General features: G+C 49.8%; 1 protein-coding gene across 3 annotated transcripts in view; it reads left to right on the top strand.

The window, feature by feature from the left end:
• LOC139550552 (E3 ubiquitin-protein ligase mib1-like) overlaps positions 1–25,539 on the top strand; it is a 104,968-nt gene extending 79,429 nt beyond the window's left edge. The window contains exons 13-22 of one of the 3 annotated variants that reach the window (XM_071361507.1): positions 6,045–6,177; positions 6,730–6,816; positions 7,370–7,528; positions 9,137–9,318; positions 9,503–9,692; positions 10,078–10,156; positions 10,399–10,548; positions 11,743–11,817; positions 12,377–12,489; positions 22,874–25,539. In XM_071361507.1, the coding sequence (XP_071217608.1) occupies positions 6,045–6,177; positions 6,730–6,816; positions 7,370–7,528; positions 9,137–9,318; positions 9,503–9,692; positions 10,078–10,156; positions 10,399–10,548; positions 11,743–11,817; positions 12,377–12,489; positions 22,874–23,014 (1,309 nt within the window). In that variant the 3' untranslated portion in view covers positions 23,015–25,539. Of the gene's footprint in view, positions 1–6,044; positions 6,178–6,729; positions 6,817–7,369; positions 7,529–9,136; positions 9,319–9,502; positions 9,693–10,077; positions 10,157–10,398; positions 10,549–11,739; positions 11,818–12,376; positions 12,490–22,873 lie in introns of all 3 variants that reach the window. The other 2 variants (XM_071361506.1, XM_071361508.1) reach the window with 2 other exon arrangements.
• Positions 25,540–26,009: the final 470 nt, after the last annotated feature.

Genomic DNA, 26,009 nt, shown 5'->3' with positions numbered 1-26,009 from the left:
TCGAGCAGCTGAATTCTCAATCACCGCTCTGTTCTGCTCTGCTAACCCCCAACAATCCCTCTCGAAGCCTGGCTTCTTTACCTCGGTGTGAAACAATGGCATGAAAAATCCCCACAGGCAAGAGTAGGTTTTTATGTTGTTCATGCCATGTTTGATGCACAGAGTCATGGATATTGTGGTGAGAAAATGGTCAGGAAATCAATCAGTCATGATGGTAAGGCTTGTGGGAAAGAAAGCGTAGTCATATCACTAGGCAGGGACAGAGTAGTGAATGCATGTTGCTGTAAAAGTCTTGACGTTCTGTTGTCATCTACATACACACGCCCTTGTATTTCCCCTCTTCATCTTTTCTGGATTCCTTCCTCAGCCAGAGCAGGGTTACCAAACTCGGTCCTGGGGCCTCCCCTGGGTGTACGTTTTGGTTTTTGCCCTTGCAATACACAGCTGATTCAAATAATCAAAGCTTGATGATGAGTTGGTTATTTTAATCAGCTGTGTAGTGCTAGGGCAAAAAACGTAATGTGCACCCGGGGGTTGGGAGTGTGGGTATATTACGAGTATCGTGGCAGGGCGTGTATTACGGCTATCGTGGTAGGGCGTGTATTACGGCTATCGTGGCAGGGCGTGTATTACGGCTATTGTGGCAGGGCGTGTATTACGGCTATTGTGGCAGGGCGTGTATTACGGCTATTGTGGCAGGGCGTGTATTACGGCTATTGTGGCAGGGCGTGTATTACGGCTAGGGCGTGTATTACGGCTATCGTGGCTAGTGAATGAGATGAGTTGGTAAGATGAGAATTCGTTTTTTTCAAGGCGCTGAAGGGGGTAATGTGCAAGGGGATGAGGAGCATTGTGGGCAAATAATTGGGTCATCTAGAACCAATGGGACATTAATGTGCCATTCAGCACTATCACTGTCTGCCTGTGTCTTCATAAATCCCTATGTGTCAGGACGTTCCACAATGCAAGGTGATTTAATGATAATTTAGGCTAATTCAAAACGAGGCATTAGTATGCCTACTTCAGAGATGAACAAAACCAGACATGGCCGGCTGGATTGCTTTAAAAATGCACCTGCTTTAAAAATGTCACCACAAACAACTGCACGCTATATGCATTGTGATTTATTATCTAACCAAAACATAATATAAATGCTTCTGTCAAGTCACTTTCTTCCCATCTTGGTTAATGAAAACGCGCGCACACACAGCCTACTATGTTAGACAAAGACAGCGAAGGTCACATTTCAGGGAGAAATATTCCAGCCACGACAGCCTAATCAAAGGCTTTAATATGGAGCTGGAGCCTGGTTCATCTGATGTGCTTCTTTACCCTTCACTGGTTTATTTACCCTGTCAGTCCTCATTGGGATGTGCCCAACCTTCTACTCCTCTAAAATTAAAATCTGGACCTCAAAGCCAGTTGGATACCCCTGCTCTAGTCCATCTTAATGGTGGGAGTGGGTCAGTGGGCGCATCCATCCCCCTTTTGATAGCCAAGACCAATATGTGGGGCTCTATTTACTTATTTAGGCTACATCATCATATATTTACATCCTCTGGCTTAGCTGTCACTGAACACTGTCACCCACCAGTCCACATACCAAATACAAGGACACTGAAGCCAGGGTATTTGTAGTCTGAGTGCCATTCTATTTCAATTGACTTGGCATGCCAATTCCATGGTAAGGCTAAAAGACTGGCCTTCCAATGTAAGGCTAAAACAGACTGGCATGGTAAGGGTATGGTAGTAGACTGGAGAGTAATCAGTGCATTAGGAGTCTGGCTTGGTGGCTTTTGTGAATGATTGGTTGGGAACGGGTCATTATTTCAAAGATTGATCCTGTCGCCCTGTCCTGATGAGTTTGACTCAGCCATGTTTCTTCTGAGGAAGCCTCATCTGAGACGGGCGTTCTGATAGGGCTTGGCTACACCTCCTCCATGCATCACAAATACTACATGACTAGTACAGTCCAAATTGATTGTAGCCATGTTTCCATCTAATCATTTTTATTCAGTGAAATGGCATGCCTGTCATAGAAAAAAACTCACGACAGACATGTTGGAAATGGCAAATTGTCTGTATACTTTCCCAAATATCGACAACACAAAATATGCTCAAACGTGGGAGAAATGTTGTCAGTGAAACATTATGGGACACTGTTCTTATTTAGCTTTGTCCTAGTAGAGTTATTGTCCCCCCGCCTTCCCGTTGGATTGTTGGTACCAGGTACTGACCACCACACAGATGGCTGTCAGCTAGGCCGGGGCGGCAGAAGGGCCCTGTCGACCCTTCCCCAAACACATAGTATACAGGTTCCTGGTCAATGACAAACTGCCAGCCCAAGACAACAGGCCCTGGTGGAGTGCTCCTGAGGGACTCCTGGCATCTCTCTCAGGGTGACCCAGTTCATCACGTCTCCGTCTTCACTTTCTCTCTTCCTCTCTCTCTCTCTCTTCCTCTCTCTCTCTTCCTCTCTCTCTCTTCCTCTCTCTCTCTCTCTTCCTCTCTCTCTCTCTCTTCTCTCTCTCTCCTCTCTTCTCTCTCTCTTCTCTCTCCTCTCTCTTCTCTCTTCTCTCTCTCCTCTCTTTCTCTCTCTTCTCTCTCTCTCTCTTCTCTCTCTCTTCTCTCTCTCTCTCCTCTCTTTCTCTCTCTTCTCTCTCTCTTCTCTCTCTCTTTCTCTCTCCTCTCTCTCTCTTTCTCTCTCCTCTCTCTCTCTCTCGACCTGCAAGCTTTAACACCAATGGTAACAAGAGGAGCTCTCATTTTATTTGCTGTTCTTCCTCCACTTGCCCCAGAATCTCTCCAAGCCTCCCTGGTTTTAATGCCCATGTCAAGTTTATTCCCTGTTACTACTTAAGGGCTGGAGCCTGACCTGCCCATCCCCGCTCTCTCTCCCTATGCCTTCACACCCCCCCGCTTTCCCACAGAGCCCCTTTCTTGCAGTGAAAACCCACTCGCTCACGGACAGGAAAAAGTATTTTCTTCTTTCGTTCGTTCTCCCCTTTTTTTCATTGTATATTTCTGTCAAATAGCTAACTGCATTGCAGCAGCAGTGTGGCTGGGGCATTAATATTAATGTCCGCCCATTTCACCCAGCGTGGCATGGAGCATGTCAATTTAGTCAGAAAGAGAGATGGCTTCCGTGAAAGCTCTCAATGGCGCTGCCTATGCAGTGTACAAGTGCGTCCTCTATCCATCTCTATGGTCAGATTTCTTCTTATTGGAGAGGCTCTCCCCTCTCCATCCCGACCAGCACAGCGCCGGAGTATCACCTAGGAAACAGCAGAGGGCGCCAGTCTATCAGTCCCGAGTCACTATAGGGGACTCAGGACTGGGGACGCAAGCAGGGCTGTCATTGGCTAGGTTGTCTGTTGAGGGTGTTTCTCGACCCAGTGGGTCTGGTGAAAACTAGTAGCCATGTTGACTCTTAATGTCACACTGTAGAAATGTATTGGGTTGAGAACATTGTCTTCTCTCTCAACTCAAGTGTCAACACAATCCTGTGGACTAAAGTTTAATACAGCAGGCAGATTCATTATTCAATTATATGTTTACAATTTATTTTATTTTTTTTACATTTTGAGGGAAATTACTTAAGTGTCCCACGTGATCACAATATCTATCTAGCAACTACTGCACTATTTTGCATTGGTGTGTTTTGACTGTTTAGGAATGAGGTAGAACCAGAGTTGCAGCTAGTCACATTTAAGCTGCAAGCAATGCAGGTGTATCTAAGACATAGAGGTTGTGCGGTGACAGAGAGACTGGGGTTCAGTGTATACTGTAGTAGTAGTAGTAGTACTGCAGCCAGCCCCAGCTCTCTACATCTAGGAGGGTATGTTATTACTCTAAAGACAGAGGGAGAGAGAGACTGGGTTTATCACAATCCACCCTGCATCTAGCCAGTACCCCAGAGAGCTGCAGCTAGCCAGTACCCCAGGGAGCTGCAGCTAGCCAGTACCCCAGAGAGCTGCAGCTAGCCGGTACCCCAGAGAGCTGCAGCTAGCCGGTACCCCAGAGAGCTGCAGCTAGCCGGTACCCCAGAGAGCTGCAGCTAGCCGGTACCCCAGAGAGCTGCAGCTAGCCGGTACCCCAGAGAGCTGCAGCTAGCCGGTACCCCAGAGAGCTGCAGCTAGCCGGTACCCCAGAGAGCTGCAGCTAGCCGGTACCCCAGAGAGCTGCAGCTAGCCGGTACCCCAGAGAGCTGCAGCTAGCCGGTACCCCAGAGAGCTGCAGCTAGCCGGTACCCCAGAGAGCTGCAGCTAGCCGGTACCCCAGAGAGCTGCAGCTAGCCGGTACTCCAGAGAGCTGCAGCTAGCCGGTACCCCAGAGAGCTGCAGCTAGCCGGTACCCCAGAGAGCTGCAGCTAGCCGGTACTCCAGAGAGCTGCGAGCCCCAAAGCGTTCTCTACTTCCAGCGCGTGCGTTAATGTGCGCGTCTCACCTTTTTTTCTTTATCGTTCCCTTTTTTTTCACTACTACATGTGTATAAGTGCCTAACATCTACCTAGCAACTACTGCACTCTTTTCCTGTGTGTGTGCGCTCCGGTGCCTTGCCAGAGCTCTTCAGCAGTGTCGAAACCCTTGTGAAATTGGCTGCTGCTTTTCTGTACATTGTGCCGGCTAAGTCTCCCCACAGAAAGTCAGTAGACATTAACCTTGATATAGCCGTTTTTTTTTTTTGTTGTTGTTGTTTTTTTTACAAAAGGGACCTGGTTGACTGTAGTAGGTAGGTTACAGCGTTGCCTCACTACATGCAGTGTGTGTTGGGATGAGACTCACTGGACTGATCAGGGGCTGTTCACCTCTATCCCAGGCTGCTTACCCAGGACTGGGCTGGGGGAGAGGAGACAAAGATAATGGATGAGTGTTGGCTAGCTGAGGAAGTTGCCATGATGGGACAGGATGGAAGACCAAGTCTGCTCAGCAGGGAGGTTGTTGTATGAATGTTTTCCTCCTCCTCCTATCCCCCTCTCTCTCCTTCCACCGCTCTCTCTTTCTACCTCTTTCTCTTGCGCTCTCTCGCTCTCTTTTTCTCTCTCTCGCTCTTTCTCTTTTCTGCTCTCTCGCTCTTTTTTTTTCTCATTCTTTTTTCTTTCTTCTCTTGCTCTTTTTTTCTCTTTTTCTTTCTCACTCTCTCGCCATTTACCTCTCTACCCCTCTTTCTCCTCCCACGTTCAAATACGGTCTGCCCATGTACTATAGGAGGTAGTTTACATGATAATTTTTCTCTCTCCCATGTTCTCTCTCCCATGCTCTCTCTCCCATGTTGGTGTGGCATCATAGTCAGTCAGCTGTCCTTTGCAAGTGCTGTGCAGATTGTCAATTGGTTTTATTCCAGTCCAGAGTCAGACACTGTACTCCTTGCGTTCTTCTCATACCATGCAGTTTCCTATGCAGCAGCCATCTCTCTATAAGGCATGTAGCCTCCAAATGACCTTCAAACAGGAACACAACCAGTCGCTGCTGCCTCGCAACACAGCACTCTTCAACAACCCTGTTTAAACAATATCACACAGTTCATGAGAGCTGACTGAATGCAGCAATCTGTGGTGTTATTACCAGTTTGTCTCTACATAACGGGGGCTTTTGTGCTGCTTCTTTTAACTGGGTTTCTTAAACTACACTCAACACTTGTATCATTTACCTACTACTCCCGGTTATGCTACTAGCCCAGCCCATCCCTTGGTTTATTTAGTATGCGAGTCATTTACGTGTCAGAATAAATGTGCTGTTTCAGAACCATTCTCTCTCTGCATCTGTCCTCAGTGTAGTGATGCCTTGCAATTGGACTTTTAGATATAGAATCTATAGATGCATTGAGGGATGTTATATCATATAAAATAGATTCTGACCTTGACTATAGGAGTCTAGTCAAACTTAGTGCACTAGATAGGGGCTCAGCTGCCATGTGTGGTGCATCCCTAGTCATATTCAACAATGATTCATTGATTGCGCCATGACCTTCCTTCCATCCTAGGTTCCTGTTGTCATGCACCTGCAGTCATCCCTCTGTCCCTCTCTTCCTCCCTCTCTGAGCAGTGCCATGCGTGTGTTGCTGGCCAAGCTGCCGCGGCCCTGGATCGTAGATGAGAAGAAAGATGACGGTTACACCGCCCTGCACCTGGCGGCGCTCAACAACCACGTAGAGGTGGCCGAGCTGCTGGTTCACCAGGTAGGACACGCTAGCATTAACCTAACCACTGACACCCCTGGTTTCATACTGATGGTCCATAGCATCCCTAGTGGCTCCATCTTGGCTCGCACGCATACAGTAAGTGCTGGCCTTATTCTTAATTGTATAATGCTGTATAGGTTTGTGCCTGTATAGGGTAGCAATAACTGCTTTCATTGTTTATTGAATCCATATTATCCTTTGGGTTCCTAGTGGTGCACAACCACTGTTAGCCTATAACCTGCTGCCTCAGGATCATGCACGCCCTATCTGAGATATCTGAGACAGTATTGGTGCAGACCTCTATCTAACAGGACCATAGTGTAGTAAGTAGCGTCCCACCAAGCAGAGCAGGAACTGGGCTAATGAGGCTGCTGTATTTCAACGGCGTGAGAGAAGATGTTATTGTAACATTCCAGAAAAGCTGTCAAAATACACGAGGTGATACATTGCGGAATGTGTTATAGCCTACTGCAGAGTTCAAACAGGTATTTTTGAATGCCAAAGCCATCTCTCTTTTCTCTATCTGTTCCCTCGCTTTCCTCCTCTCAGGGCAGTGCCAGCCTGGACATCCAGAACGTCAACCAGCAGACAGCCCTGCACCTGGCTGTGGAGAGACAGCACACACAGATAGTCAGGGTCAGTCTCCTCTCCTCACTTCCTCTCTCCTACAGCATACTGAAGATGCGATCGGCAGTTATCTCCCCATCTGTGCGTCACTCCTGACGGTGCACTGAAGGCTGGTGAGAAGATGAAGACAACACACGTTTTGATTTAAAATGGAGGATCTCCTGCAGTAGAATGAACCCGCTAGGGCCAAAGTGACGTAGTGCCAAGGAAAGGAGAACGCTTTCTGGAAGAGAAACGTCAGAGGAGTAGTGGGTGTCCTATCTGGGAAAGGTTGTTACGTCGCCATCTTTTGGAGTGGTTTGGAAGTGCAGCTTCAGTGGTGCAGGAACACAGTCAATATGCAGGATCTCTAGCTGTGATGCCATGCTAGACTTATTTGGATGATGATCTTTTTTTTTTTTTTTTATGTACTGGACTGTTATGCAAATAAATGATCATTTTAAATTATCACCATGTTAATTTGAAATGCTCTGTGTCTATGTGTGCCTGTCTGTCTCTCTGCCTGCCTGTCTGTCTCTGCCTGTCTGTCTCTCTGCCTGTCTCTCTGCCTGTCTGTCTCCAGCTGCTGGTGCGAGCAGAGGCAAAGCTGGACGTGCAGGACAAGGATGGGGACACTCCTCTCCACGAGGCGCTGCGTCACCACACGCTGTCCCAACTCCGCCAGCTGCAGGACATGCAAGACGTCAGCAAGGTGGAGCCCTGGGAACCCTCCAAAAACACGGTACAGAATACACCTAACACATACCTCTAGAACCCTCCACAAACACCTAACACATACCTCTAAAACCGTTCTAAATCAACTAATATACCTCTAGAACCCTCCACAAACACCTAACACATACCTCTAAAACCGTCTTAAATCAACTACTATACCTCTAGAACCCTCCAAATATACTGGAGGGGATTGAGCATTTGAGTGCCTTTCTACGTAAGACCGCTCCTCACTCGGCTGGCTGGGCCATTTTCAAAGCCCCCGTCTCCCCAGTCATTTATCCTGAAATGTCTTATACTCTTTCTAACTTTCTAACGTGATGCTATGGGAGAGCCCTACTCCAAGGCTGGGTGACATGGCCTAAAAATCTGATCTAAATATTTTCTACCGTCATTCACAATATATATCTGTTTTCTCTGAATAAACTTTGTTGCACAATTTAAGGTCAATACACCAAATTTCAACCAGTCAGGAATAATCTGATGAATCCAGAGCTTAGATAAATAGAAGCCTTCCACAACCATAAGACCCACTAGTATACATTATTTTATCAAAATAGTTTAACCTGCTTTTTGTTGCAATAATCACTGATCTAGCTTTGGTCTATCTGTGAAAACGCCCTTTTTAACCAGAACAATGCACATCCACCAGTAATGACTAACTTCTGGTAACAGTCATTATAGAAATGTAACACAGGTCTCAGAAACAATCTCTCTAGCCAAGCCCACGTGCTAGTGAGTAGCCAACTTAACTTTTATATTTCAAGTCTAGCCAACGTGGATCTATTTACTTGCTAACATTAGAACAGTTGAACTGTTATGAATACACCTTCCTGTCTGTCTCCAACTGTTTGAACAATAGCCGGTTGGTTCACTTTTACATATTGAAGTCACGTGGCCTACCTGGACAAGATGCTTATTTCTCAGAATGAGAACAAGTTACCAATTCCTTATTTAAATGCCTTTTTTAATGCTCATTGCACATGTATTAAACATAGATTAGACAGCTAGCACATATGTCTGTGGCTACCGCAATGCCGTGCGTGACAAACTGAGCATCCATTTTCCACAATCATGTTAATTGATACTGGTTTTAGTAGGGTCTGCTCTGTTCTACATTTTGGGAGATGAGACATAAAAAGGGGATCGTTAAAAGGTTAAGTTATTGTCTATTACAGTAAAATGTCTAAGCATTTCGGTGTCCATATGACCGATTCTGTTGGACCAAACCTCCAATGCAAATAAAGAGTTTAAATTGCTTGTTGTCAGGGAGGAAGAAGTTATCTTTGGTCTTTTGTTGTAAGTGGCAGGGGGAGGGGCTTGGTGTCTGAGTGGGAACGTGCACAGGAGGAGACGAGAACAAAAAGACACAGAACTCTCATAAAAACAGGGGGGAAAATAACAACCTCGATTCTTGCGATACAGGCATTTGGAACATCGCGCTAATCAAATTAATTCGATATATAGCCCAGCCCTACCCAACACACTGCATATGTCCCAATTACACTGTATGCTGCTCTGCTCTGCGCTCCTCTGTCTGGTGGAGCTGGGGGAGGGGGAAAGGGAGACAGAAAGAGAGAGAGTGTTATTGACTCCTGTGTGTGTTGGTTCTCCACAGCTGATCATGGGCCTGGGCACCCAGGGAGCAGAGAAGAAGAGTGCAGCGTCCATCGCCTGCTTCCTGGCAGCTAACGGAGCAGACCTGACCATGCGCAACAAGAAGGGCCAGTCCCCTCTGGACCTCTGCCCTGACCCCAGTCTCTGTAAGGCCCTGGCCAAGTGCCACAAGGAGAAGATCAGGTAAGAAACCCTAGCCCCAGGTCTAGCCATCCGCCCCTAAACCCATACTAAAGGACACGGTTTAGACTCTTAGATGAATCAGCTGGTGAGCTTCAACTTGTTTTCTCCCCATTTTGAATATGTCCTGTCTTCTTTTCTTTCTCACAAACTCCCTTTTCTCTCCCCATCCCTCTCTCTCTTCCAGTGGCCAGGTGGGCTCTCGCAGCCCGTCTCTGAACAGTAACGGTGAGACCCTGGAGGAGTGTATGGTGTGTTCTGACATGAAGAGAGACACCCTGTTCGGACCATGCGGACACATCGCCACCTGCTCTCTCTGCTCCCCCCGCGTCAAGAAGTGTCTCATCTGCAAGGACCAGGTCCAGTCCAGAACCAAGGTATTGTACCAAACCCGGCCTCGTTGGTTTAAATATTAACGTTAACGGACGGTTTCTCAGAAACAGATTAAGTCTGGTCTTGGACTGAAAACTGGTGGATTTCCATTGAAATAACTTTTTAGTACGGGACTAATCTGTGTCCGGTATTCTGATCTGAATGCTTTTCACTCACATTTTCGCTCAAGTCTCTCCCTTTGATGTCAATGAATGATTTAGGCCAACTGTTGGAGTGCCTCGAAGTATGAAGTTGTGGAAGTTACTAATGACTTAGTACATTAATGGATGCTTTCCATTGGTTTGTGGTGTAAAGACATCCTCCAATTAGAGGTAGGACTTTCTCTTCTCTTTCCCTCCACTGACATCAGATGTTTGTCTCTCCATACAGATCGAGGAGTGTGTCGTATGTTCTGACAAGAAGGCTGCCGTGCTCTTCGAGCCCTGCGGTCACATGTGCGCTTGTGAAAGTAAGTACACTAAACCAGCTAAGGTTGCTTCCTCGTACAGTATGCCACCTGGCGCGTACACAGTAGGGAGAAACCGTTTTGAAGTGGGGAGGTAGCCCACTTCAAAATGTTGCAAAATGTTTTTTTGCCCTACCGAAGACCCTGCCTCACTGCAAGAACGCAACAATTCTCCAGAACCTTTGATGCGTTCTAGTGGGCCATACTGACCTTTCATTCTGTCTGTGTTCCCTTCCTCCGTACAGACTGTGCCGGCCTCATGAAAAAGTGCGTACAGTGCCGGGCTGTTGTGGAACGCCGCACGCCCTTTGTCCTTTGTTGTGGAGGGAAAGGTATGGAGGGTGATGCCGCTGATGATGATGATGATGATGATGATGATGATGATGAGGACCTTAGTGAGTGAATCTTCCACACGTTCCCTTTTATTTCTCTTTTATCCTCCTTTCTCTCTCGTTGTCATGACTGTCCATCTTGTTGTTTTCCCCATGATGAACTTGTTGTGTTTTTGTTTGTTTGTGATGGTTTGTTGATTCACAGCTGTCTTGCTCCTGCATTATTTTAATCTTAATGTTGTCATTGTTTTGTGTGTTTTAGTTGAATGTGTCATTTTCCCAGACTGGGAAATAAACCTCCCTAGTTGAGGTCATTAATGCATAATCTTTAACTTAATCAGACGAGAGTGTGTTTTAATCATAACATGCAATTCAATCACGTCAGTTTTATAACATTTCAGCAGCATGTACTAATTTTATTAAAAGAAATTGACCTCCATAACTGGCTATTAATTCTCCCTTAGCTGGCTCCTAAAAGTCTATTTGGCCAACTGATTTTAATATCGCCATCAGTCCATTGCTCGATCCAATTTTTCCATCCAATCTGTTAGCTAAGTAGTGACGGTACAGTGTTGGTTATTTCAATGTGTGAGTGTGTATTAAGGCTTACGTTTACCATCGCTAGTGTTGTCTTTAAGTTGCACACACTCTTATCACGTTATTATCTAACCTTTATGACTGCAGTTCCCTTTAGTTTGTTTTCCTTATTATTTTATGTTGAGTTAAAAGTGAAACTGTTGTAAGTTCACTGATTTTATAATGATTTGCTTGTCAAAAGATGCCACACAAACTCACACACACACACACAGAGATCTCTTCAAATACAAAGTACATTATTTCAATCTCACACACACACACTCATTCCCTTATGTCCCTTGACATTTGGAGAGGGATGCCAGTGCCATCCTAGACCACTCTTCTAGCCCACTGGTAGCTAGTGCACTACGAGTTGTCATGTTACCTGCTGAGTACTGATGACGAAACAGATTTTATCCTGGTACCTTTCCTTCTAGTAATACTACTTAGTGTGTATGGTTTTTAGACTTTGAAGGGCGTGGTTGCAGCTCACTCTACCTAGAAGAGACTCCTCTCCCCCACCTCCCATCTAACGTGTTTTAAATCTAATAACCTCATTGTCCATGCCCTCCTCTGTCTCCAGACCTTTAGTAGTGAGTAGACTGCTCCTCCTCAGGCCTTGCCTTGTGGAGTTGAATCAGGGGCTCCTGTTATAACACTGTGACTGGTTATTCTCAGCAGGTAACTCTAACTCAGCTCTAATGGCAGGGGGCTCGCTGGATCTACTCCAGCCCAACAATCTGGCACTAAGTTGGTGTAAGTATCTCATCCTCTTCCCTGGTTCAAAACTCCCCAAAAATCCCCAGTGCTGTCTGCCCTGCCTGGCCTATGCCCTGCTGCCAAAACCCCCTTTGCAACGATCCGTCGCCCACTCCTCAACACAACACACAGAATCACATACATACAAATGATTAATGATACTGATTTCCACCATTCAGAAAGGTTGTGCCCTCAAGCACAGGGCCTCAGACCTATTTCAGCCAGATACTGTCTGAGGAAGTACATGTGTCTAAGTCTGAAATTGCTGCTTGTTAAAAACAGACTGGGTTAAAGTGTAGAACTCTTTCCAGAATAGCCCACATAGACGAGGCTGTATGATTGCTTGATTAGTTTGCCCTTTAGAGCATCATGTCATTAAAATCTATTCCAATTTTATTGATCACATACACAGAATACAACAGGTAGACTTTACAGTGAAGGCATCTCACCCTCTCTCGCTCGCATTAAATCGGCTCGGGGGCCACTAGTTTGCAAACCTGCATATGTTTGTTCGTTTCTCAACGTTATGTGTGTTTTCCCCGTTTCCCTTATACAGCCAGCGGTAACATCCCGGCCATGCAGAGAGACAAAGACAACACCAATGTCAACGCTGACGTTCAGAAACTGCAGCAGCAACTGCAGGACATCAAGGAGCAGGTAAGCGTGGTGGTATGTACTAAAGACAACATGGTGGTATGTACTAAAAACAACATGGTGGTATGTACTAAAAACAACATGGTGGTATGTACTAAAAACAACATGGTGGTTTGTACTAAAGACTACATGGTGGTTTGTACTGAAGATAACATGTTGGTATGTGCTGAAGACGGCTAAAGATTGTGCTGAAGATTACTAAAGATTGTGCTGAAGACGGCATGGAGTCGTGTACTAAAGATTGTGCTGAAGACGGCATGGAGTCGTGTGCTGAAGACGGCATGGAGTCATGTACTAAAGATTGTGCTGAAGACGGCATGGAGTCGTGTGCTGAAGACGGCATGGAGTCGTGTGCTGAAGACGGCATGGAGTCGTGTGCTGAAGACGGCATGGAGTCGTGTGCTGAAGACGGCATGGAGTCGTGTGCTGAAGACGGCATGGAGTCGTGTGCTGAAGACGGCATGGAGTCGTGTGCTGAAGACGGCATGGTGGGTGTGTGCTGAAGACGGCATGGTGGGTGTGTGCTGAAGACGGCATGGTGGGTGTGTGCTGAAGACGGCATGGAGTCGTGTGCTGAAGACGGCATGGAGTCGTGTGCTGAAGACGGCATGGAGTCGTGTGCTGAAGACGGCATGGTGGGTGTGTGCTGAAGACGGCATGGAGTCGTGTGCTGAAGACGGCATGGAGTCGTGTGCTGAAGACGGCATGGAGTCGTGTGCTGAAGACGGCATGGAGTCGTGTGCTGAAGACGGCATGGAGTCGTGTGCTGAAGACGGCATGGTGGGTGTGTGCTAAAGACGGCATGGAGTCGTGTGCTGAAGACGGCATGGTGGGCGTGTGCTAAAGACGGCATGGAGTCGTGTGCTGAAGACGGCATGGTGGGCGTGTGCTAAAGACGGCATGGAGTCGTGTGCTAAAGACGGCATGGAGTCGTGTGCTAAAGACGGCATGGAGTCGTGTGCTGAAGACGGCATGGAGTCGTGTGCTGAAGACGGCATGGAGTCGTGTGCTGAAGACGGCATGGAGTCGTGTGCTGAAGACGGCATGGAGTCGTGTGCTGAAGACGGCATGGAGTCGTGTGCTGAAGACGGCATGGAGTCGTGTGCTGAAGACGGCATGGAGTCGTGTGCTGAAGACGGCATGGAGTCGTGTGCTGAAGACGGCATGGAGTCGTGTGCTGAAGACGGCATGGAGTCGTGTGCTGAAGACGGCATGGAGTCGTGTGCTGAAGACGGCATGGAGTCGTGTGCTGAAGACGGCATGGTGGGCGTGTGCTAAAGACGGCATGGAGTCGTGTGCTGAAGACAGCATGGTGGGCGTGTGCTAAAGACGGCATGGTGGGCGTGTGCTAAAGACGGCATGGACTCGTGTGCTGAAGACGGCATGGTGGGCGTGTGCTGAAGACGGCATGGTGGGCGTGTGCTAAAGACGGCATGGTGGGCGTGTGCTAAAGACGGCATGGTGGGCGTGTGCTAAAGACGGCATGGAGTCGTGTGCTAAAGACGGCATGGAGTCGTGTGCTGAAGACGGCATGGAGGCGTGTGCTAAAGACGGCATGGTGGGCGTGTGCTAAAGACGGCATGGAGTCGTGTGCTGAAGACAGCATGGTGGGCGTGTGCTAAAGACGGCATGGTGGGCGTGTGCTAAAGACGGCATGGACTCGTGTGCTGAAGACGGCATGGTGGGCGTGTGCTGAAGACGGCATGGTGGGCGTGTGCTAAAGACGGCATGGTGGGCGTGTGCTAAAGACGGCATGGTGGGCGTGTGCTAAAGACGGCATGGAGTCGTGTGCTAAAGACGGCATGGAGTCGTGTGCTGAAGACGGCATGGAGGCGTGTGCTAAAGACGGCATGGTGGGCGTGTGCTAAAGACGGCATGGAGTCGTGTGCTGATGGAGGCGTGTGCTAAAGACGGCATGGTGGGCGTGTGCTAAAGACGGCATGGTGGGCGTGTGCTGAAGACGGCATGGAGTCGTGTGCTGAAGACGGCATGGAGTCGTGTGCTGAAGACGGCATGGAGTCGTGTGCTGAAGACGGCATGGAGTCGTGTGCTGAAGACGGCATGGTGGGCGTGTGCTGAAGACGGCATGGTGGGCGTGTGCTAAAGGCGGCATGGTGGGCGTGTGCTAAAGACGGCATGGTGGGCGTGTGCTAAAGACGGCATGGTGGGCGTGTGCTAAAGACGGCATGGTGGGCGTGTGCTAAAGACGGCATGGTGGGCGTGTGCTAAAGACGGCATGGTGGGCGTGTGCTAAAGACGGCATGGTGGGCGTGTGCTAAAGACGGCATGGTGGGCGTGTGCTGAAGACGGCATGGAGTCGTGTGCTGAAGACGGCATGGTGGGCGTGTGCTAAAGACGGCATGGAGTCGTGTGCTGAAGACGGCATGGAGTCGTGTACTAAAGATTGTGCTGAAGACGGCATGGAGTCGTGTGCTGAAGACGGCATGGAGTCGTGTGCTGAAGACGGCATGGAGTCGTGTGCTGAAGACGGCATGGAGTCGTGTGCTGAAGACGGCATGGAGTCGTGTGCTGAAGACGGCATGGAGTCGTGTGCTGAAGACGGCATGGAGTCGTGTGCTGAAGACGGCATGGAGTCGTGTGCTGAAGACGGCATGGAGTCGTGTGCTGAAGACGGCATGGAGTCGTGTGCTGAAGACGGCATGGAGTCGTGTGCTGAAGACGGCATGGAGTCGTGTGCTAAAGACGGCATGGAGTCGTGTGCTGAAGACGGCATGGAGTCGTGTGCTGAAGACGGCATGGAGTCGTGTGCTGAAGACGGCATGGAGTCGTGTGCTGAAGACGGCATGGAGTCGTGTGCTGAAGACGGCATGGAGTCGTGTGCTGAAGACGGCATGGAGTCGTGTGCTGAAGACGGCATGGAGTCGTGTGCTGAAGACGGCATGGAGTCGTGTGCTGAAGACGGCATGGAGTCGTGTGCTGAAGACGGCATGGAGTCGTGTGCTGAAGACGGCATGGAGTCGTGTGCTGAAGACGGCATGGAGTCGTGTGCTGAAGACGGCATGGAGTCGTGTGCTGAAGACGGCATGGAGTCGTGTGCTGAAGACGGCATGGAGTCGTGTGCTGAAGACGGCATGGAGTCGTGTGCTGAAGACGGCATGGTGGGTGTGTGCTAAAGACGGCATGGAGTCGTGTGCTGAAGACGGCATGGTGGGCGTGTGCTAAAGACGGCATGGAGTCGTGTGCTGAAGACGGCATGGTGGGTGTGCTAAAGACGGCATGGAGTCGTGTGCTAAAGACGGCATGGAGTCGTGTGCTGAAGACGGCATGGAGTCGTGTGCTGAAGACGGCATGGAGTCGTGTGCTGAAGACGGCATGGAGTCGTGTGCTGAAGACGGCATGGAGTCGTGTGCTGAAGACGGCATGGAGTCGTGTGCTGAAGACGGCATGGAGTCGTGTGCTGAAGACGGCATGGAGTCGTGTGCTGAAGACGGCATGGAGTCGTGTGCTGAAGACGGCATGGAGTCGTGTGCTGAAGACGGCATGGAGTCGTGTGCTGAAGACGGCATGGAGTCGTGTGCTGAAGACGGCATGGAGTCGTGTGCTAAAGACGGCATGGAGTCGTGTGCTGAAGACGGCATGGAGTCGTGTGCTGAAGACGGCATGGAGTCGTGTGCTGAAGACGGCATGGAGTCGTGTGCTAAAGACGGCATGGAGTCGTGTGCTAAAGACGGCATGGAGTCGTGTGCTGAAGACGGCATGGAGTCGTGTGCTAAAGACGGCATGGAGTCGTGTGCTGAAGACGGCATGGAGTCGTGTGCTGAAGACGGCATGGAGTCGTGTGCTGAAGACGGCATGGAGTCGTGTGCTGAAGACGGCATGGAGTCGTGTGCTGAAGACGGCATGGAGTCGTGTGCTGAAGACGGCATGGAGTCGTGTGCTGAAGACGGCATGGAGTCGTGTGCTGAAGACGGCATGGAGTCGTGTGCTGAAGACGGCATGGAGTCGTGTGCTGAAGACGGCATGGTGGGTGTGTGCTAAAGACGGCATGGTGGGCGTGTGCTAAAGACGGCATGGTGGGCGTGTGCTAAAGACGGCATGGAGTCGTGTGCTGAAGACGGCATGGTGGCGTGTGCTAAAGACGGCATGGAGTCGTGTGCTAAAGACGGCATGGAGTCGTGTGCTGAAGACGGCATGGAGTCGTGTGCTGAAGACGGCATGGAGTCGTGTGCTGAAGACGGCATGGAGTCGTGTGCTGAAGACGGCATGGAGTCGTGTGCTGAAGACGGCATGGAGTCGTGTGCTGAAGACGGCATGGAGTCGTGTGCTGAAGACGGCATGGTGGGTGTGTGCTAAAGACGGCATGGTGGGCGTGTGCTAAAGACGGCATGGTGGGCGTGTGCTAAAGACGGCATGGAGTCGTGTGCTGAAGACGGCATGGTGGGTGTGCTAAAGACGGCATGGAGTCGTGTGCTAAAGACGGCATGGAGTCGTGTGCTGAAGACGGCATGGAGTCGTGTGCTGAAGACGGCATGGAGTCGTGTGCTGAAGACGGCATGGAGTCGTGTGCTGAAGACGGCATGGAGTCGTGTGCTGAAGACGGCATGGAGTCGTGTGCTGAAGACGGCATGGAGTCGTGTGCTGAAGACGGCATGGAGTCGTGTGCTGAAGACGGCATGGAGTCGTGTGCTGAAGACGGCATGGAGTCGTGTGCTGAAGACGGCATGGAGTCGTGTGCTGAAGACGGCATGGAGTCGTGTGCTGAAGACGGCATGGTGGGTGTGTGCTAAAGACGGCATGGAGTCGTGTGCTGAAGACGGCATGGTGGGCGTGTGCTAAAGACGGCATGGAGTCGTGTGCTGAAGACGGCATGGTGGGTGTGCTAAAGACGGCATGGAGTCGTGTGCTAAAGACGGCAGGGAGTCGTGTGCTGAAGACGGCATGGAGTCGTGTGCTGAAGACGGCATGGAGTCGTGTGCTGAAGACGGCATGGAGTCGTGTGCTGAAGACGGCATGGAGTCGTGTGCTGAAGACGGCATGGAGTCGTGTGCTGAAGACGGCATGGAGTCGTGTGCTGAAGACGGCATGGTGGGTGTGCTAAAGACGGCATGGAGTCGTGTGCTAAAGACGGCATGGAGTCGTGTGCTGAAGACGGCATGGAGTCGTGTGCTGAAGACGGCATGGAGTCGTGTGCTGAAGACGGCATGGAGTCGTGTGCTGAAGACGGCATGGAGTCGTGTGCTGAAGACGGCATGGTGGGTCGTGTGCTGAAGACGGCATGGAGTCGTGTGCTGAAGACGGCATGGTGGGCGTGTGCTAAAGACGGCATGGAGTCGTGTGCTGAAGACGGCATGGTGGGCGTGTGCTGAAGACGGCATGGTGGGCGTGTGCTAAAGACGGCATGGACTCGTGTGCTGAAGACGGCATGGTGGGCGTGTGCTGAAGACGGCATGGTGGGCGTGTGCTAAAGACGGCATGGAGTCGTGTGCTGAAGACGGCATGGAGTCGTGTGCTGAAGACGGCATGGTGGGTGTGTGCTGAAGACGGCATGGAGTCGTGTGCTGAAGACGGCATGGTGGGCGTGTGCTAAAGACGGCATGGAGTCGTGTGCTGAAGACGGCATGGTGGGCGTGTGCTAAAGACGGCATGGTGGGCGTGTGCTAAAGACGGCATGGACTCGTGTGCTGAAGACGGCATGGTGGGCGTGTGCTGAAGACGGCATGGTGGGCGTGTGCTAAAGACGGCATGGTGGGCGTGTGCTAAAGACGGCATGGTGGGCGTGTGCTAAAGACGGCATGGTGGGCGTGTGCTGAAGACGGCATGGAGTCGTGTGCTGAAGACAGCATGGTGGGCGTGTGCTAAAGACGGCATGGAGTCGTGTGCTGAAGACGGCATGGAGTCGTGTACTAAAGATTGTGCTGAAGACGGCATGGAGTCGTGTGCTGAAGACGGCATGGAGTCGTGTGCTGAAGACGGCATGGAGTCGTGTGCTGAAGACGGCATGGAGTCGTGTGCTGAAGACGGCATGGAGTCGTGTGCTGAAGACGGCATGGAGTCGTGTGCTGAAGACGGCATGGAGTCGTGTGCTGAAGACGGCATGGAGTCGTGTGCTGAAGACGGCATGGTGGCGTGTGCTAAAGACGGCATGGAGTCGTGTGCTAAAGACGGCATGGAGTCGTGTGCTGAAGACGGCATGGAGTCGTGTGCTGAAGACGGCATGGAGTCGTGTGCTGAAGACGGCATGGAGTCGTGTGCTGAAGACGGCATGGAGTCGTGTGCTGAAGACGGCATGGAGTCGTGTGCTGAAGACGGCATGGTGGGTGTGTGCTAAAGACGGCATGGAGTCGTGTGCTGAAGACGGCATGGAGTCGTGTGCTGAAGACGGCATGGTGGGCGTGTGCTGAAGACGGCATGGAGTCGTGTGCTGAAGACGGCATGGTGGGCGTGTGCTAAAGACGGCATGGAGTCGTGTGCTGAAGACGGCATGGTGGGCGTGTGCTAAAGACGGCATGGTGGGCGTGTGCTAAAGACGGCATGGACTCGTGTGCTGAAGACGGCATGGTGGGCGTGTGCTGAAGACGGCATGGTGGGCGTGTGCTAAAGACGGCGTGGTGGGCGTGTGCTAAAGACGGCATGGTGGGCGTGTGCTAAAGACGGCATGGTGGGCGTGTGCTAAAGACGGCATGGAGTCGTGTGCTGAAGGCGGCATGGAGGCGTGTGCTAAAGACGGCATGGTGGGCGTGTGCTAAAGACGGCATGGTGGGCGTGTGCTGAAGACGGCATGGAGTCGTGTGCTGAAGACGGCATGGAGTCGTGTGCTGAAGACGGCATGGAGTCGTGTGCTGAAGACGGCATGGAGTCGTGTGCTGAAGACGGCATGGAGTCGTGTGCTGAAGACGGCATGGAGTCGTGTGCTGAAGACGGCATGGAGTCGTGTGCTGAAGACGGCATGGAGTCGTGTGCTGAAGACGGCATGGAGGCGTGTGCTGAAGACGGCATGGAGTCGTGTGCTGAAGACGGCATGGAGTCGTGTGCTGAAGACGGCATGGTGGGTGTGCTAAAGACGGCATGGAGTCGTGTGCTAAAGACGGCATGGAGTCGTGTGCTGAAGACGGCATGGAGTCGTGTGCTGAAGACGGCATGGAGTCGTGTGCTGAAGACGGCATGGTGGGTGTGTGCTGAAGACGGCATGGAGTCGTGTGCTGAAGACGGCATGGTGGGCGTGTGCTAAAGACGGCATGGAGTCGTGTGCTGAAGACGGCATGGTGGGCGTGTGCTAAAGACGGCATGGACTCGTGTGCTGAAGACGGCATGGTGGGCGTGTGCTGAAGACGGCATGGTGGGCGTGTGCTAAAGACGGCATGGTGGGCGTGTGCTAAAGACGGCATGGTGGGCGTGTGCTAAAGACGGCATGGTGGGCGTGTGCTGAAGACGGCATGGAGTCGTGTGCTGAAGACAGCATGGTGGGCGTGTGCTAAAGACGGCATGGAGTCGTGTGCTGAAGACGGCATGGAGTCGTGTACTAAAGATTGTGCTGAAGACGGCATGGAGTCGTGTGCTGAAGACGGCATGGAGTCGTGTGCTGAAGACGGCATGGAGTCGTGTGCTAAAGACGGCATGGAGTCGTGTGCTGAAGACGGCATGGAGTCGTGTGCTGAAGACGGCATGGAGTCGTGTGCTGAAGACGGCATGGAGTCGTGTGCTGAAGACGGCATGGAGTCGTGTGCTGAAGACGGCATGGAGTCGTGTGCTGAAGACGGCATGGAGTCGTGTGCTGAAGACGGCATGGAGTCGTGTGCTGAAGACGGCATGGAGTCGTGTGCTGAAGACGGCATGGAGTCGTGTGCTGAAGACGGCATGGTGGGTCGTGTGCTAAAGACGGCATGGAGTCGTGTGCTGAAGACGGCATGGAGTCGTGTGCTGAAGACGGCATGGTGGGTGTGTGCTGAAGACGGCATGGAGTCGTGTGCTGAAGACGGCATGGTGGGCGTGTGCTAAAGACGGCATGGAGTCGTGTGCTGAAGACGGCATGGTGGGCGTGTGCTAAAGACGGCATGGAGTCGTGTGCTGAAGACGGCATGGTGGGCGTGTGCTAAAGACGGCATGGTGGGCGTGTGCTAAAGACGGCATGGAGTCGTGTGCTGAAGACGGCATGGAGTCGTGTGCTGAAGACGGCATGGTGGGTGTGTGCTGAAGACGGCATGGAGTCGTGTGCTGAAGACGGCATGGAGTCGTGTGCTGAAGACGGCATGGTGGGTGTGCTAAAGACGGCATGGAGTCGTGTGCTAAAGACGGCATGGAGTCGTGTGCTGAAGACGGCATGGAGTCGTGTGCTGAAGACGGCATGGAGTCGTGTGCTGAAGACGGCATGGAGTCGTGTGCTGAAGACGGCATGGTGGGTCGTGTGCTAAAGACGGCATGGAGTCGTGTGCTGAAGACGGCATGGAGTCGTGTGCTGAAGACGGCATGGTGGGTGTGTGCTGAAGACGGCATGGAGTCGTGTGCTGAAGACGGCATGGTGGGCGTGTGCTAAAGACGGCATGGAGTCGTGTGCTGAAGACGGCATGGTGGGCGTGTGCTAAAGACGGCATGGTGGGCGTGTGCTAAAGACGGCATGGACTCGTGTGCTGAAGACGGCATGGTGGGCGTGTGCTGAAGACGGCATGGTGGGCGTGTGCTAAAGACGGCATGGTGGGCGTGTGCTAAAGACGGCATGGTGGGCGTGTGCTAAAGACGGCATGGTGGGCGTGTGCTAAAGACGGCATGGAGTCGTGTGCTGAAGGCGGCATGGAGGCGTGTGCTAAAGACGGCATGGTGGGCGTGTGCTAAAGACGGCATGGTGGGCGTGTGCTAAAGACGGCATGGTGGGCGTGTGCTAAAGACGGCATGGTGGGCGTGTGCTAAAGACGGCATGGTGGGCGTGTGCTAAAGACGGCATGGTGGGCGTGTGCTAAAGACGGCATGGAGGCGTGTGCTAAAGACGGCATGGAGTCGTGTGCTGAAGACGGCATGGAGTCGTGTGCTGAAGGAGGCATGGAGTCGTGTGCTAAAGACGGCATGGTGGGCGTGTGCTAAAGACGGCGTGGTGGGCGTGTGCTAAAGACGGCGTGGTGGGCGTGTGCTAAAGACGGCGTGGTGGGCGTGTGCTAAAGGCGGCATGGTGGGCGTGTGCTAAAGACGGCATGGTGGGCGTGTGCTAAAGACGGCATGGTGGGCGTGTGCTAAAGACGGCATGGTGGGCGTGTGCTAAAGACGGCATGGTGGGTATGTTCAGATTTAATTGTAATAACGAACGTTAACTGTGTGTGTGTGTGTGTGTGTGTGTGTGTGTGTGTGTGCTAGGCACATCAATAAACATTGAAGGTCCAATGCAGCTGTTTTTATCTCAATATCAAATCATTTCTGGTTAACAATTATTTACCTTACTGTGATTTTGACCATTTTAAAATGAAAACAAAGAAACAAATAGATTGTTAGCAAAGAGCAATTTCTCAAGCAAGAATATAATTAGGACTGTCTGAGTGGGGAGGGGAAAACTGAAAACTAGCTATTATTGGCAGAGAGATTTGGAACTCTCTCGCTTATTGGTCTATGAACTAATTTACCGCATGGTGATGTCACCAGGCAGGCCTAAACTCCATCCCACCAAAACAGGCAGAAATGTAATGCAGTATTTTCAAACAGCTCTTACACTAAAAGGGCATTATCATAATTTTAGCAGTTTCAGTATTATTCCAACCACTAGTGTAAAAATATGTATAACATTTTTTATAAAGGCCTCCCGAGTGGCACAGTGGTCTAAGGCACTGCATCGCAGTGCTAGCTGTGCCACAAGAGATTCTGGGTTCGATTCCAGGCTCTGTCGCAGCCGGCCGTGACCGGGAGACCCATGGGGGGGTGCATAATTTGGCCCAGCGTCGTCTGGGTTAGGGGAGGGATTGGCTGACAGATGCCCTTTTCCCATCGCGCACTAGCGACTCCTGTGGCAGGCTGGGCGCAGTGCACACTGACACCGTCGCCAGGTGTACGGTGTTTCCTCCGACACATTGGTGCGGCTGGCTTCCGGGTTAAGTGGGCATTGTGTCAAGAAGCAGTGCGGCTTGGTTGGTTTGTGTTTCGGAGGACGCACGGGTCTCGACCTTCGCCTCTCCTGAGTCGTCTGTACGGGAGTTGCAGCGATGAGACAAGACTATAACTACCAATTGGATACCACGAAAACAGGTTTAAAAAAACAAACAAACTGTTTAAAAACATAGTGTGTGGATATGAGACACCTTTTCCTTGCCCTGAGACAGGCTGTAGACCATTTTGGAATCTATAGCCATGTCTCAAAGCAACCATTTTTCCAATACAATGTGTTTTCCAATACAATGTGTTTATATCAGAACTGGGATGACTCCACTAAGGTGTGTACTAAGTGTTATTTTGTGTATCTCTCCAGACCATGTGTCCGGTGTGCCTGGACCGGCTGAAGAACATGATCTTCATATGTGGCCACGGCACCTGCCAGCTGTGTGGCGACCGCATGAGCGAGTGCCCCATCTGCCGCAAGGCCATCGAGAGGCGCATCCTTCTGTACTAGAGTCCCAGGCTTGTCTCAGCCCCCCCCCCCCATCTACAACCAACCACACCAGTTGCTGCTCTCCCATCTATCTCGGCGTCTTAACACCAGAATTACCAATGTGGCTTCTTTTAAAAATGGAAACTTTGTTATAAAACAATCAAACATTGTACTGAAAGAGGTCTTGGTCTTGTAGCTCAGCTGAAAGCCTGTAGCAGCCTGATTCTTTGCTTTTCTCCTCAGAATGCCCTTTCGCCTCTCTCTCGTTACTCTCTCTCGCTCTTCTCCCCCTCCCCTCTCTGTTGTTTTCCTGTTTCTGTGTGAGAACGCCTTTTCCTGTTATCATTGTGGTGGGGTTATTGGCACACATCCCAACCCTGCCCTGTGTTGACCTTGGGATATGGACTGAGGGATATGGTCAGAGCCACTTAGTCCCATCTCCAAGGTCCTATTCATTAGGGCACGCTCTGTCTCTCCTGTCGAAGGGCTGCCCCTCCTGTCGAAGGGCTGCCCCTCCTGTCGAAGGGCACTGCCTCCTGCCTCTGATGCTAAACCTAAAACCCATTTATCATTGATTCTATTTGTATTTATTATGCAAGAGTATTGGTAATAGATGCTACTGACGTGGGTATTCACTACTTTTGTAGTTTACTCAACATTTCATGATGGCTACAATATGATGACATATTTGTATACATGCAAAAACTGCGATGTCCAGCACTTTTACAAGTTCAGCCAGTCTTCTGCTACACGTGCATATTTGAGATGGGTTGTTGTGACATGTTGGGGGTTTTGGCAATGAGGCCCTTTATTTCCCCAGAGTCAGATGAACGTGTGGATACCATTTTTATGTCTCTGTGCAGTTTGAAGGAAGTTGCTAACTAGCGCAATTGCTAACGAGCTTTAGCGCAATGACCTGAAGTCTGCGTAATATGCTAGCAGATACAATAGACTTTCAGTCATTGTGCTAATGCTAGTTAGCAATGGATCGCTAAAACTACCTCTAACTTCCTTCATACTGGACACAGACATAAAAATGGTACCCACAAGTTCATCGGACTCTGGGGCACTAGACAAAGGTCATTGCCAAAATCCCGAAGTATGCCTTTAAGACCTGCACAGGGCAGGTTAGCACGCTATCTAGGGAGAAAAACTGCTGATTGAACAAAAGCAAAATTGCTGTTCTGTTTGTCTAGACTTTGGAGGTCCAAATCCACCTTAACTCTGACTGACTGATAAGGTGGTGACACTGCTGCAGTCCAATCGTCTGCTAACACCTCATCACATGTACCTTGTTTACCAACCCCTCTCTCTGGAGAAACACAGACAGGCCAGGCAGTATAACACCTTTGGTCTGCAATTGTTAATACTTAAGTACAGTAAACCCAGTATAGATGCAAGTCAAGACAGTGTTTCATTCAGCCTACTTATAAGTGAATACTATCATGTACCTGCTGGACATTTCTGAGGATTAATTAACTTAATTGAGCATTTGTACAAACATAGTATGTCATCATGTATGACACAAGTTGCTTTAGAGCTGTTCCAAGACTATAGATGGTATTATCTGTCTGGTATACAACCATCCTATGATTCTTATAAGCATCGCTAATAACCATTGATTATTCATGTGCCATTGCTTCCAAAAATGATTTACCTGTTAAATGTTGTTTGGGGATAAGGTGCTCTTAATCTGGTATTGCTTTTATTTAAATGCATTTGCTGAATTCTTGTAATAAACGCATTTATTGAGCTAGAGTGTACAATCTAATAGAAAGCCAAGATGATAAAATGTAGAGTAAATTATTTTGTATTGCTGCCCACAAATAGGATTTAGAAGTGTATCTCTATAGAGCCTTACCTATAATGTAATGTAGCTGCCCACTCTCACCCACACATCCTGCTTCAATATCAATGTTGAAATGTGGCTTTTAGTTTGATAGACTTCAAGCAAAAAAAACACTAAGCATTATTTTATCTTGTTTTGTCTGCAAGTCTAACATGTTCAGAGTCAGTAATGAGACTGGTGATAAGGGAGACAATTTTGTCAGGTTTTACATGTATTCTTCTACCAGTGTTTTGGGGGATAGAAAGAAAATGGTTCCACTGGTAAAGTTGACACTAATAAGGCAGATCCCTCTGTGTGGAGCCAAGCTGTTCACCTTGCTATAAGCTGACCAGCTTGACCACGCAAATAAGCAATTTTATAGGAAAGAAAGAAAAGTAGCTTCATACTTTTTTACTACCTGTTTTTATTTCACTGATCGCGTTAACGATCGCGTTAACATTCTAAAAGCACTAATATTGCTTTATGGTAGTATTGTCTTGTTAGTTGTTATAAAGGCCTATTTTGTACCTTATGTTCAAAACTTATTATACCTGTCAAGATTGAAAGGTTTCAGTAGTATTCTTTCCTTTTTTAGGCATGAATGTTTCATTTATGCAGTACGACATGCATTATAAAAGCTGGTCACTGTATTATTGAAAGTGCTTTTCAAACCACTGTGTAACTGAAATAAAGTTCTGAATGAATCTTTAGACCTCTACCCACACTCTTGTTTTTATTCCTTTGTTTCTTGTGAATGTCAACTTGTTTGTTTAACATGTTTGGGCAATTAGCATGTTGTTGACTTGCCCCTGCAGTGTAGGCTGGCATCGTATTGACACATTTACAAACATTTAAAGTTATTTGGCTGACTGAGCATATGTAACCGATGTGAAATGGCTAGCTAGTTAGCGGGGTGTGCGCTAATAGCATTTCAATCGGTGACGTCACTCGCTCTGAGACCTGGAAGTAGTTGTTCCCCTTGCTCTGCAAGGGCTGCTGTTTTTGTGGAGCGATGATTAACGATGCTTCGAGGGTGGCTGTTGTCAATGTGTGCAGAGGGTCCCTGGTTCGAGCCCAGGTAGGAGAGGTACGGAAGCTAAACTGTTACACATACCGATATTCAAAACATTCAGTCAGAAAAAAACCCGAAGGGCTGCAAACTAAGGTACAGTGCCTTCAGAAAGTATT

Source organism: Salvelinus alpinus, chromosome 23 (genome assembly GCF_045679555.1).
Source record: "Salvelinus alpinus chromosome 23, SLU_Salpinus.1, whole genome shotgun sequence".
Classification (NCBI taxonomy): domain Eukaryota; kingdom Metazoa; phylum Chordata; class Actinopteri; order Salmoniformes; family Salmonidae; genus Salvelinus; species Salvelinus alpinus.
This window is presented reverse-complemented; position numbering and strand designations above follow the sequence as displayed.